This window comes from Pagrus pagrus (assembly GCF_965226575.1).
Source record: "Pagrus pagrus genome assembly, chromosome: 22".
Taxonomy (NCBI): domain Eukaryota; kingdom Metazoa; phylum Chordata; class Actinopteri; order Spariformes; family Sparidae; genus Pagrus; species Pagrus pagrus.
The window spans coordinates 8,332,711-8,347,529 of record NC_140204.1 but is presented as its reverse complement, the minus strand read 5'-3'; the positions used below and the strand labels follow the sequence as shown (position 1 = coordinate 8,347,529).

Genomic DNA, 14,819 nt, shown 5'->3' with positions numbered 1-14,819 from the left:
CCTCTCGCTGTTTCGCTGAGCCTGACCTTCTCACTGCGGTCGATAAATTCAATAATCGGGCATGCCTTTCCTTCCTATTTTCTGGGGGTTTACGACAAATTTAAGCGTGAATATGACTTTATCAGGTTGAAGATACAAGCTTTAATTCAGAAGACTTTAAGGTCAGGCCTCTTCTTCTGCTATTTCTCAGTTGTACCAAAAAAAATCCCAGAGGAAAGTTCTGTCCACGCTCACTGTAGCTAAGCCTTTCCAAGCTTTGAAACTAAGTCACAGCCAAATCAATTTGCTTAAAAGCCGTGTGTTTGCGTGTGTGTGTGTGTGTGTGACATGGACTACAAACTTGGCTGTTCACAGTCACAGAACAGCCTGAGTGTGAGTGAGTGTGTGTGTTTGAGAGTGGGCACAGGATACTCCCAGCCCGCCGTCGTAGCTCATCGTGGAGCCGAGGGTGGTGGTGTTGCTATGGAAATGGCCGGGGGGGTGGCGGGTGGGGGGGTGTTGGCGATCCTCGCAGACAGACCTAAGATGAGGTGGGAGTGTGTGGGATGGGAGCGGTACGCAGACAACAGCTGTATGAATACCAGTTTTCATGAATGTTATGTGGATTTCACAAGTTCTGTATGTCCATGCAGCCGGCGGGCGCTTGCTTGTAGACAGCAACACATAATCCTTGTTAATTTTACAGTGTGCCTGTTCCCGTTTCCGATAATGACGGCGAAGCAGGCTATGGAAATGAGCAGCTGTCGGAGCCGTGCCCGCAGATGCCACACATTTTTTTAATTCAAATTATATGTGTTTCTCAGGACAGCCGAGCCAGTGTTTCTGAACTTTGTTCAGCCCAGCCGGTCGAGATGCTCAGATTAGCTGTGATTGTGTTACTTGGAGTAACCACGTTAAGGGTTAATGACTGCAAGGCTGTGTGGTTGCAGGAAACAGGAAACATTGCTTTTAATTAAGAGAAGGGAAATTGAAGAGGCTAAACTGGTGTTTATCTTTCGTTTAAAGCACCACGAATCAATGTTTGTATGTTAATAATGGATCAAATGACTGTGTGTATCCTGAATGAGGCGTCTAGTGACAACCAGAGAGTTATCACCTGACTCAGCAGTTATTCTTGGTTATACTGAGGCTTTTAAGCACTTTCGTTTTGAATTTCTGGCCCACGATTATTTTTTTGGTTAATTTTGGCGTCGGCGTTCAGATGCAGTAGGCAGTTGTTGCAGACACACTCTGTGTAACCTACTGTACACCACCTGCTCAGCAGCGAACGACCGACAGACCGAACCGGAGCTAAATGTAGAGTGAATATCAGACTTGGAGCCATAATACGGGCACAAGCAGATGCTACTGTTGCTTCATATCCCACCTGCATAGCTGCTGTAGCTTTTCAGCTCCTTGTTGGCCTTCACATATCTTTCTCACAGACATTTCCATTTTTGACGGCAGGCATTTTTGTGTCTTAATAGAGTTTTTGAGATTTTTTCGCTAGGAGTTCAATGTCATTTGGGTGTCTTTATATTCCTCTGAAAGACTTCTTCTTCGCCTTCTTCGTGTTCATCTTCTTTTTCGTCCTCTTAATTTTCTTCCAAGTCTTCTTAGTTTCATACTTCTTTGTCTTCTTCGTCTTCTTCTTTGTCATCTTCTTCATCATCTTCTTCTTCTTTGTCTTGTTTTTTCTTGGTCTTCTTCGCCTTCATCTTCCTATTATTCTTCCTCTTTGTCGTCTTCTTCGTCATCTTCCTCGTCATCTTTGTCACCTTTGTCGTCGTCTTCTTCTTCATCATCATCTTCTTCTTCTTCTTCTTTGCAAACTTGCTACCAAATATGCCACCAACTGGCCTGGAGAGTGGAACAAGCTATTTTATTTTGTAACTGGAGCGTGCACAGTTTGTGCGGTCACAATTTGTGGGCTGCGCTCCAACGTTCACACACAGAGCGGACGTTGGCAGATAATGACATTATCATTACACGTACTAAGGCGAACCCTCGTGGACACGAAAACTATTAATTGGACATGAACATGTAAATGTGTTTACAGCTTGTTCCACTGCCTTAAAGTGGCCAAAAGCTTGATTGCGAACTTGCCATTTTAATTTGACCCCAAATTTAATTTATTTTCTATCACTACCAGCCCTGCTGATATGATACATTCTGCTTCGGTTCCTACATTTACGTTTTTTGGTGCTGCTTATAATCAGATCACTAGACCGAGCTAGACCGAGACGTTTACATACCACAATTATTCTGAAAGTTCAGTAACTCTGGTGTTTATCAAGTTGTGTTTGCCCTGGATATGACTCAAATTCAAGTAAGATAATCTGCTTAAGCTGCATGACAGCACTCTAAATGACTGAAAATGACTTTGGTGAGGTTGCATATGGAGTCGCACCAAATATAATTTTATACTCGAGCGTTGCCCACAGCGGTGTAAACCAGAATTTAAAGAGCTCATAAATAAATCTTAGCGTTCGTGCCTCTCTCTCCTCAAAGTGATATCTCACATGCGAGAACATTCAGTTTCTAGATAATAAGAAGTGTTGTATGATAATAAATAGTGAGTGAATTGTCTTGGGAAACATTCAAGTTCACTCAAGTTCATAAAATGTGTGGTATTCCCCTTCAAGTTGAGGAAAAGAATTGCGCCATTGTTTTGGACGAGCGCCGAGTCGTGTGCTTCTCTGGGTGCGCCCAACAGACGGTGTTACACATAGTCCATCTTTAGAAATGAGAGCATCTAACTGCCACCACTCGGTAGTGCCCGCTTTCATTAGACTCGTGAACCAGAAACACTTCAAACCGCTGTAAAAACTGAAATGTAACAGATCACTTTCTGGTTTGCGTCATTGCATCATTTTACAGCCTCTTTGTGTCCAAATCTGCAGCATGAAATCCAAACTGAATGAATATTTCAGCGACGGCCCGTAGTCTCTGGACATGCGTGGGACTACGCTCAAAGACTGATTGTTGTTTCTCTCTGCAGCGCTCCTTCACTGCTCCCTCTCTGCTTTCTCACCTAATGCTGTTTGCAGGCTCTGCTCGGCACGTTGCTTTAACCAGAGGTCATGTGGGGCTGAAGCTGCCGTTCGCAGCTCTAGCTGGAGGGGCTTTGGGCTTTATCTCTCCTCGCCTGCACTTCCCTGCGGTTTCCTTCTCTCTCTCTCGCTGTCTGTCTCTCTTTTTTTTTCTGTACCTGTCTCCTCTGTGAGGCTTTTCCACACTGTGTTGATTCCCTCATGAATTTTTCTCTTTGCTATGTATCAGACTGCTACCTCCACATCCCTCTACCCCTCTCTTCCTCTTCCTCTCACTTGCCTGCCTCATAGTCAGCTTCAACATTTTTGCTTACAGGCAGTATGAGTTGAAAAAGTGTGAATTGTGCTTGAAGCAGGAGATAAGACAGTGTTGTGTTTGGTTGCGTTAGTTATGAGTGCAACAAATAATTCAAGTCAGTCAGAAAATTCAGGTGCAATCTAATTTAGATTATCTTATCTTAACTGTGACTATTTAATCAATTGTGAAAAAGGTTGGCGATTAATTTCCTGAACTATGTTTTTGTCGCTAGAAATCCCTTTAAAATTGAATTATTTATGTAATTGGAGCTGCAACAATTGGTTGATTAATCAGTTAATCAATTGTAATGAAGTTAATCGCCAACTACTTTGATAATCGATTAATTGTTTCAGTCATTTTTCAAGCAAAAATGTGAAACGTTCGATGGTTTCAGCTTCTTAAATTCAACAGTTTTCTGCTTTTCTTCGTTATTTGTGACAATAAGTGAAGAGTCTTTGAGTTTGTGACTGTTGGTTGGACAAAGAAGCAATTTGAAGACGACACTTTGGGCTCAGGGAAGTTGTGGTAACTATTTTTTCACAGTTTTTGACATTTAATAGACTAAATAATTAATCTAATTGTTAGTTGGCAGCCCTAATGATAATAGATGATGGCTGTAAATAAGAGTATGGTCATTGGAGGTTTACTCAATGTTCAGTTAGTATGTGACATTGTAAATCAGGCTTGACATCTACAAATTGCCCTTTCTGTCATAATAACAGTCCAAAACCTAAAGATATCCTGTTTATAATGATATAAAACAGAGAACATCATAGATTTAATCAAGAATATTAAGCAGTTGCTTGAAAAAATTACATAAACTGTGAATTAATTATCAAAAATAGCTGCAGATTAACTTGTTTTTCCTACCACAGAAAACCAACTCCCTATTTTTATGCCTGTTTTCTTTCTTTACAAACTCTGAATGTCATGTTACCATAAATACGATTTAGCTCTTAAATTGCTGACAAATCTATTCACATGGGATTAGTGTTATTGGAAGATTTGGGTGAAATCCAGAAGGTGAATCAGTTTTATTTCCCTGTCAGGCTGAAATTGCCAATCTGGCAGAAGACGACGGGGATTAAGATCACCGGAGCAACAACTAATGGTTTCAATGAGAGGTCTCCCTCAAGGAAAACTCAGCCCAACATTATGGTGCTTGTGAGAATTACTTATCCATGTTACTCATAAAAAAATAATCCTTTATTTATTGAGCTGTAATAGACTCACACCATGCGATGTGAGGCCAAGCAGAAGCTGTTCCCCCCCGTTTAAATCCCTCTCTCCCAGTCACGGTCGGATTAGTCCGAAGTTTGTGGGAGAGAGAAAGACGGCCATTGTTTTTCCCTCCTAATCGTTTAAATCTCGACTCTCTAAATACCTCTCTCCCTCTCGCTGTAGGTTGGCTTCCTAAAGACGCAGCACCGGTACGAAATAGTGTTCACCCTGCCCGAGGTCCCAGCGCTGGGGAAGGATGTGTGTCCGGCACCGGTGCCCAGTCCACACCTCCGGATCACTGATATCACACCAGCACCGGAGGGTAAGCGATCATGAGGGAATGAGACAAACTAAACATCAGCAGTGTGCGACAATTCAGAAGTTACAGAGCAGGAAATTTCAAACAGACAAGAAAACGCAGGAACTTTCTTCAGGGACGCCCCAAAAAGTCCCTGCTCGGGGGGTAGTACTTTCCAAAGAACAGGTACTTTGGGAGTTCAGCCACCATTTTTTAAAATCTGCAGCCATAAACCAGTTGTGCTTCGAGTCAACACATCATCTTAGAGTCAGAGAAGGCAGCAGGAACGGCAGCAGACAGCAGATGAAAGCCGGCTGACATGTAAAAACAGCCGTCGGCAGATTAATTCCCCTTTGCCGAATCTTTAGATCACAGAGGAAAGCAGAGAAAGACGTGCTGAAGGAACATTTCAGCTCCTTGAAGAGTAGTTGCTGTGGCTAAATGTTCCAGGTACCTTGGGTGGAAACACAGTTTAAGTTTGGCCTTTTTAAAACAGCTTTCCAACCTCAAGGCCGTGGACTGGTCAGCAAACCTAACCCTGATAGAGGGGCATCCGTCCCCTCTGTGCACACCTGTAGTTTTCTGCACAGTGCTCAACAATGTTGTCGATATAAAAAAGGCAATCCAGGCACTCCAAAAAAGAAAATATCAAGAAACGAGGTAGGAAGCACTAAAAAGCCTTTGAAGGTCTTTGAAGACCTTATAGTTGAAACATGGTCTGTTTTTTATTGATTGCAGTTTTAAAGATTTAGATGCAAGAACAAAGGCTTATCCGTGTCTTCTTCCTCATTTCTTGATATTTTCTGTTCGTGCCTTCATCGCCTTTGTAATCACCCGAGAGACGATGCATCATTTTTGCCTACATTATGTTAAGCAGAGCAACCATCCGTCCAATGTGACCTTACGTTTGTCCTCATACATAAAGATAGCTTTGATTGTTTGGTTGTACTTTGACCTGGACGCTCGATTGATCTCCTGCTGACCCACTCTGTCCACTGATGACCTGATGCTTGTTGGTCGTCCACCAGTGTTTTGTATGTTTTTGTATTAACGTGGCTGCAAACCATTTCCCCTGTAACAGATAATATAGATACTCTGAACTTTGGACTCCCACACTTTGTACAAAATGTATGTGTCACCGCAATATCATGATGCCAGTATGCTGCGTTTTGATCTGTTCCCTCCTCAGTACAAGTTTTTATCTGATCTTGCTGAGCTACATACGTTAAAACGTTCGCTCAGGCTTTAATAGACACATATAAAAAGAAGTTTAGTGTGTTTTTATTGCAGGCGGACCTGAGAGAAATACTTTGCAAGTTACTCTCGGCGTCATTGTTTCTGGCTGCTCTGAGTACCAGATGGCCGAGGATTAGAGCCGCAGACAGTTCAGATAGTGTTAGCTCAGCAATCCGTCTCTGAGGATGCATAAAAACAAAACTGACTTTCAACCTCATGTTTTTCTATTGAACTCCCGTCACATGTTGTGCTGTTAAAAGTGGTAAACCCCCCAAATGCCTTGAACCCGACCCGGCTAAAAAAAAAAAAAGCACTTTGTCAGAAGAGTAACGGCAAAGTTCCCGACACTAAACCTGCTCATTTAGGCTAAAGGTTATCCTCTAATGTTTCTGGGAGTCGTGCCCACTGAAGGCCTGTAACCTAAGCAGGTTATTGACCTTTGCTTACTGTCACACCCTTTATGTTACTAGCTGTGTGTGTGAGTTTAGTTGTGTTTAACATGTGTTTTACTCATCTCTTGGCTCTGATAGAGTAATTTCCATCATGTTGACTTTTTCTTTTCTTCGCTGCACTGGTTACAGTCTGATCCATATTCATAACATCGCCTCACACAGGGAGACAAAGAACAAATCTGCAATAAATTAAGAAATCCTATCCTTTTTCTTCTTCTGTTTGTTTCTCAGGAGGTCTGAAGGTGACGTGCGAGTACATGGCCCAGCAGGAGGGAGTTCTGTGCGAGGAGGTGCTGCTGCTGAGCGAGACCAACGAGGACGTCTGTGTTAAAGTCAAAGTTCACGCCAGAGTCATGGGTGAGGTTACTTTACCGGCGTGATAAAAGATAATAATCTCATGTGTCCGTGGCTGTGTGTGGAGTACACGTTGCATCACACAGCAGCCTGTAGGTGACCCTTTCTCATCTCTTTTGACGGTTGGGGCACTGAGAGCGAGTTCCCACACCTCTTGCTTTCATGCGTACTTTCACTCAGCGTATAGAAAAACTGACTGGAAACGGAAATAATAAAAACAAAAAGGTTTAATATTGCATAAATGTTGCACTCTTAGCCGAGGTGGAACACTTTGATGACAAAATGCGTCGACTGAAGGGATGAAAACGAGCAGCAGATGAATTTGACATCAGCTCTGCGGTGCGATGAAGAGACTGTTAGCTTCCTCAAATTAACAGAACAACAAACAAACAAGTGACACATAAAATGTGAAGTTGCGAGCTTGTGGTTACAAAGTGGGAAGCAGTGTTCATGATAGGTTTGGTGTTCGAGTGGTTAAATTGCGAGGACACCAACAGTGAGCAAGAAATGCAAATGTATAAAACAGATGAAGCTGTTGAAATCGTGACAATTTCCCCGGAAATTTGTAAAATTATGCAGAAACTCTCTATACGACTGAAATTACAATACAACGACGCACCATCCACTGAAAAATGAACTTTCCAGGCCTTCGCCATTTCACAAATTGTGAACTTTTAACACAGTTAACACAACCCCATGTTAAAGCAGCATTGCAATTCTATTTATACATTTTCATTATGTTTTCCTCCTTTTAAGATGTGATCGGCGCTCGTTTAATGACGCCACCTCTTCTTCACCAGTGGTTTAATGGGACCCAACTCAAAAAAACTGCGCCGCTAATTGTTTTTCAAAACTGAGCCAACTCCTAATATTCCCCTAACAGTAGTAGATGAATGTTTTTTGGTTAATTTGCAGATCCTTTTGCCGATTTTTCTTTTTTTTTATTCTGTTACAGAGTGCGTTAAATTTTGATTGCACTGAACACATGATCCATTATCGCTCATCACGTCTTATCATTTCTTCAGAGTGCCGGGGACTCCTTATTAGAAAAACAGAATAATTTAGCAGTTAGCTGAATTTAATTGGCTTGTAACTTGTAAAACCTTCAAATGAATACATTACATTTTTGGAGATTTAACCCACGCCAAGGGCTGAGACCAAAGACGAGAACGCTCAGTGTGAAACCTGAAGCAGCCACACAGTCTTCAGAAGAGACCGCGATGATACAAAGTTATGTTTGTGCCTTTTAAAACCACATTTTACTGCCTTTTTTATCTTCATAGTACGACAGCAACTAATGATTATGTCCACGCCACATCCTTTAATCTGACTAATTATCTCAGTTAATCACTTGGTCTATAAAATGTCAAAAAATAGTGGAAAATCTATATTTTGATGGATATGAATTGCTTGTTTTGTGTGACAGACGGTCCAAAACCCAAATATACAAGTGGAAAGCTGGAACAAGAGAACGTTTGTCACATTTTCTTCAAATATGACTTAACTGAATTGATAAAGCGCCTGATCATCTCAGCATTGCTTTATAGTTTTTTAGAGATTTTTTTGTCCTTGTCTACAGAGAAATCACATTTTAATGTCAACGTGGATTTTGTCGCACACTAGTTGGATCTCACTTTTTAAAAATCAGCACGTTGAAGCCCTTTAGGTTTACTACAGCTGAGTCTCTAATTTCTGCCTCTTTGAGATTTAAAGTGAGAACCGTCACTATCTTCTTGTGTGCTGCTGCCCCCTGCTGGTGACTCTGTGCTCTTTCATCAGCACTTTGTTTATCACCAACAGCCCTTAAAAAATTAGAAGCTAAATGTTGTTTATGTTCGTTATTACAATGAAAACACAAGAGAAAAACTAGTTTTAAAATCTCTGGAGCATACAGTGTGCAGCTGATCTTTTCAGTACCCCACGGAGGCATGAAATCCTTGGTAGTGCACTTCAAAAATATTTTTTTTTCAGGTGTAAGACTAAAAAAACAGCTCTCTTTGATGGTTCTTGTTCTGCTGTCTGCCATAGGAAAGCTCCCTGTAATTAATTTGCGTTTCCTCGTCTTAAATCAGCGACGGGAAGACATATTTGTGTCAGCAGATGGAGAATTAGGTAAAGGGGGCGTCTCCGTATGTAAATATAGTACAAGCAGTGTGTGCATTTTCCGTGTGCATGCATGCATGTGTGTGTTTGGGGATGAACGCTGGTTGTGTTTTATTTTTACACACAAAGCGTAGCCTGATCATCTGTCCAGATGTACGTGTGTGTAATTGAGGTCTGGCTGGCAACCAGATCAAAAGATTAAGCTCTGCCTCCGCATCTGCTGTTACTCTTAGCTGCAGTGCTGCGTTTAGATCAGTGACATTGTGCTGCTGCTGGACAATATGGTTTGAATACACCACTGTTAAAGCACTCTATCACATTAAAGTGAATATTTTTGGGTTGCGGACGAAACAAGACATTCAGGGACGTCATCTGTTGGAAACACTTACTGACATTTTTCTCCAATTTCATTGCTGACATTTTTCTAACCAAGAAAAACTAAACGTTTAATCAAGAAAATTATAAACAGATTAATCGCCAATTATAATAATCGTTAGTTGAAGCCCTATTTCTTCTTCTTAATATCTTTGAGGTTGTGTTAATTGTGATTATTAGTTCTGAAGCAGTAGATCAATTATTTTGCGGGGGAAAAAATAAGTATTTCAATCATCGCTTAATCATTTTTAGTCTTTCATCGAGCAAAAATACCCAAAATTTTTTGTAAAGGAACTTTTTTTGGGTGTTGGATTGTTTGTAGGACAAAACAACCGATTGCTGCTAATTTGGATATTTTAAAGGGCATTTACGCCATTTATCGACAACTCAGAGATGAAACAATTAATTGAAAAATAACAGAGTGAGTAATCGATACTGAAGAGAGTCATTAGATGAGTACGTTTATTAAATCTAGAAAATACTTATGTAGAGCTGTGCAGTGATTCCTCTCAGTCTGATGGACGAGGGGAAAAAGTGTGTTGCATTGGCCGGGAATCGAACCCGGGCCTCCCGCGTGGCAGGCGAGAATTCTACCACTGAACCACCAATGCATTTGTGAAGACTAAAGGTGCATTCTGGAAATTTTATAGTCACTAAGGCTCGAAATAGTGCATTAGAGAGGCACAAAATAACATTTAAAATGAAATTTAGGCAGTTTACAGCCGTGAGATCACTGTGAAAGGTTCCTGAATATAAAACAAATGTTTCTTTTTGTGTTTAACTCGCTATTTTCCTAAACTGACGTTCAGATGTCACTATGAACAGGAGCTGAAGAGGCTGATCTGTTTGTAACAGCACAGAGTGAATAGTTTTAACACCAGTGATCATTTCTTGTGTCGCGCTCTGCAGCTTTTGAGAGTGAAGACGTGTGGATGGGAGGTTTCTGCGACCCACATGGGAGGGTCTTCCACTGCACGTAACCGGATACTTCCAGATCGGAGGGGGTCGAAGGGGGAACGCTGCCCGTCTCAGTCGGCTCTTTGTCCCACGCCGTGCACCAGTGCACGGATTATATTCCTGCAGTTTTGACAGTGTTAGACTGTAACCTCTCATTTGAAAACGCACAACTAAGTTTGGTTCAGTTGAGCCAGAACATGTGCATCACTTTCAACCCTCACAGATTTTAAGAAACATGTTTTTCTTCTTCATTCGTGTCTCAACTGAAAGCTTGTCCACACACGCAAAATAATTGGCAGGCAGCATCTTTCTTTGGCAGGTATTCACCAAAGACACATTTTGCAGAAGGCAAGGTCGAGCTCGGCCGGCTCTGACCGTCTCCTCTTGGAGGAATATGTTCTTCTCCCATCTGTTTGGAGATGCAGCCTCCCCAGAGCAAAGAGCGACAGGTTTAATGTGTCATAAAAGCACTTAATATGCCTTAAAAGCTCGACTGCACTGCTCAGCAGCACTTTATTACTGCTTCCACTTCAGTGGATTGACTCTTTTTAACGAACAGAAACATTTTGTTTTTCCTTGGTTGTACGCTGCTGCTGCTGCTGCTGCTGCTGATGATGATGATGATGTCCCATATTCTCTTGTATGTTGTGTTTTTTATCCACTTCTGCAAATCAGATCACCCTATGTTGTGAAAAAGGGGTATCTGACCACTTTATTCATATTTTACCGGTCTTTTTATTTGACCCATTTCATCACCGCTGTCCCCTCTGTTTTTCTGTCAGCTCCTATCTTTTATTTGTCATTTCTTTTATCTTATCGTTTCATCATTTAACCACATTTCACTGTTTTTCATTGTTCCTGGGATCCTAAATGATTGATTACAGTTTAGTTTTTATTTCCTGATAGTAAACACACTAATGGTTGTAGTGTTCAAACATTATTCCCACCGCTGCCAATAAAAAAGCTCTTTGGACGAAATATATAATAAAAATAAATAGTTAAAAATGGCAAAATGGCTGCTCAGCAGTGTAGTTTTCCACACGTGAACGTTCATCACTTATTATTTCCCTCTGTAACAACATTTTTTTAATGATTCATCTCTCTTTGCGCCCCACAGATCGTCACCACGGTACCCCCATGCTGCTGGAGGGCGTCCGCTGCATCGGCGTGGAGCTGGAGTACGACTCCGAACAGAGCGACTGGCAGGGATTTGACTGAAGCTCGAGCTCCTGCTCCACATACAGTACACACAAATACACACATCGTAGAGCAGTACACCTACCGAGTCACACACACACCACACACACCAGCCATTCTCCTGAATAGAAAACAGTACACACACACACACACACACACAGATGATTTAGTGCCACGTATTGTGCAGCATGTGATCCAGTGTTCAGTTGTGTATTCAGAGGAGACGGACTTCAACATTCCTCCGCTGTGACGCTCACTGAACGGACAGTTCGTCAGTCTGCTTTCCTCGACTCCTCCAGCTCTCCTGATTACGCCTCGATGTTCCCCGGTGTGTTTCCCTCACTGAGCCTCTCGAGGGCGGCAGCGCTCTGTGAATCTCCGAATCAGTGCAGCCTCAGATCCTTTCTCACCGCCTCTCCTGCTCCAGTTCACTCTTTTTCCCTGACGTACAAACGTGGAGGTAAAGCTGAGGGAGTAAACAAGGGCTCTTTCATTCATTAAGCAGCTTGAAGTTGATCCATAGGAAGAAATACAAACGTGCACAATTCAGGGAAAAGAGTTGAACTGTAATACCTCTGTGTAACCATCAGGGGGCACTGCAGACCACTGTATGTACCACTCCTCCTGTCTGAAGGCTTTTCTGGAGTGCTGCTGCAGCGTTCTCCATTTAAAGGAAAAATCCGAATATTTCCTGAGGCGTAGTTTACTTTTCTGTCGTCCCTATTTTCTCCTCAACCCGCCCTGAACGCCACAACTGAAGTTCTTCTCTGCGTTTTCAAGGAAATCCCAAATATCATGTGTGAACTTTCCCAGAATGCCTCTAAACGTGTGTTTCACCCATGTCTTTTTTTTCTGTGATGGATCTCTGCGTGATTATTGAACATTTGTGTTAATTGGTGCATCTCGAAAGAAGCATTTTGTCTTATATTCTAAGGAATGGACACCAAAATCTGAAGTTTAATGTCCATCCTTGTGAGCGCTGAAACGTATTTCTGCAACCAAACTTCTGCAAACATTTTGACACGTGTTTTGCAGCAACGAGAGATTTCACCAGAAATGCAACATCACCATTGATGATTTGAGACAACATTCCCTTATCACAGCTTTGCAAATGTGAGGATTTTCTGCACTTTCTATCTTTTTAAATGTAATATCTTTGAGTTTTGGGAGGAACAAGACATTTAAAGATGCCACTTTGGGCTTTGGGACGGTTGTTCGGTCTATAAAATGTCAGAAAATGGTGAAAATGTCAATCAGACGTCCTCAAATGTCTTGTTTTGTCCACAACCCAAAGATATTCAGTTTACTGTCAAAGAGGAGCGAATAAACCAGAAGATATTTACATTTAAGAAGCTGGAATCAAATAATTTTTCCTTTTATTTTTCTTAAAAGTTACTCGTACCGATTGATCGATTATCAGAACAGTAATTAACTTTACACTTGACAACTAATACATGTAATAACATTTTTTCAGTGTTTTCGGACCAAACTACTGATCACCTAATCAAGAATATGAGATTGATCGATAGTTGTAATAATCTCGCATTGAAGCGTTTCTGGGTGGATTTTTCCTTTGAGACAACCTGCTGCAGCCCGTCCAGAAGAGTTCAGGAGGGATTTGTTTCTTTTCGGTTGAATTCATGAAGCCTTCAGAGGACACACGCGACTCAAGTGCCTTTCATTGTACCGCCCTGTTTCTCATCTACACTAACTTTACCAACCAGACGACCACACGGACCGAAACGACCAGCATCCAGCTGTTTGTTGTCATTCCAGTGTTAAATCCGGATTCTTCCATTGGCTTCCTTCATACAGGTGTATGTGACTCATTGGTCTTATATCTCAGTGCAGATCAGAGATCAATGATCACTCTCTCAGCTCTGCTTGACTCATATTTGTACTTATAGAGCAAGTGCCATGATCTGGCTGCACTGTCTCCCCATCACACCCTCTTCTTTGACATTTCCTCCCGTGTGAATCAACAGTTTTGTTCTTGTTTCACCCGACTGAATACATCAGCCTTAAAGGAAAGGACTCTGTGTGTAACTTCTCTAGCTGGTGTAGATTAAATAGGTTTATTTGATGTTTGCTTGCGTGTATTAAAGGTCAAAGTCCGGTTTGTTTTCTTCTTAGTGTAAAAAACTAAAGTGCTCGATAGGTTACTGTTTCAAGAATGTAGCAGTGTGTTTGTTGATATCTGCTCCCCCCCCCGTGTGTGTGATTTGTATTTTGTAATGTCAAAAATGAATAAAAATGTGTGTATGTTTGAGTTTTGGGACTCGTTTTTCGGCTCGTGTCAGTTCACGGCAGGAACACTTGGTGGCAGTCTGCACCGCTGCTCTGTGATAGGAAATATCTTTTCATGTCAGAGGAGAAACATTTGGGTTTTTACTGAATTAATCACGTCGACATTTCAGATGAACGTGACGTTACTTTGGGTTTAATTCGGTTAATTATCTGGTCCGAGTGTGGTGTCGTTTCACCTCACGAGCATCAAATCTGTCAGCAAAAACTAACATGATCAGTTTAAGTTACTGGAAACACTTCATGTTGGATGCAACTGGTGTGTGAGGAGACGAAAATCAGCCCCGGATGTGTGAGAGTTCAAGCTGCAAGGTGATTTATTTGTCATCATACAACACGGGGTTGCAAAATGAAATGAAAGTTAGCGTTGTAAATTCATTCATGCTACACAAACACATACAATATATTTATTTATACACATGTACACAAAAACATGATGTGTATTTTTGAGCAGCAGCAACAAGATGGTGACGATAACGTGGACGGCGTCTTCATATAAAAGGTTTGACATTTGGGAATCTGTTAATGTTTAACCGTTTTTCTAAACCTGTTGTTCGGATCGAGGTACAAATAAGTAGAAATGTTACTTCTTTTTAAAATCCTACATATCTTTTATACTTTATATTCTGATTTCTGGATTTTCCCCCTATTATCATAAAACTGCTTTGCTTTTTTAGAGAAAGTTTTGCACTGAAAACATCTACATTTAAAAAAATAAAAAAACTTGTTACCTTCTTAATCATTAACCCTTAACGTTGTTGTTCTTGCACGGCAACACTTTACAACAACCACCATTAAAGGGGCAGTCTGTAGTTTTGGAAAAGAAATTCAAAAAACTCAGAGGTAATATTTAAATATTGATATGATAATAATACAAACGCAGAATATATTTATTTTTTCCTGAATAAACGAGCTGTTCTCAGAGGAAATGAAGGTCCCAGAACACTGTTTGAAGCTAGAAAGGTGGCAGGGTCTGCCACATATAAACAAAG

General features: G+C 41.3%; 1 protein-coding gene across 1 annotated transcript in view; it reads left to right on the top strand.

The window, feature by feature from the left end:
* Positions 1–13,792, top strand: part of adisspb (adipose secreted signaling protein b) — a 33,389-nt gene extending 19,597 nt beyond the window's left edge. Inside the window, exons 4-6 of the mRNA XM_084344736.1 lie at positions 4,735–4,873; positions 6,769–6,894; positions 11,444–13,792. Of these exons, the coding sequence (XP_084200862.1) occupies positions 4,735–4,873; positions 6,769–6,894; positions 11,444–11,544 (366 nt within the window). The 3' untranslated portion in view covers positions 11,545–13,792. The remainder of the gene's footprint in view (positions 1–4,734; positions 4,874–6,768; positions 6,895–11,443) is intronic.
* Positions 13,793–14,819: the final 1,027 nt, after the last annotated feature.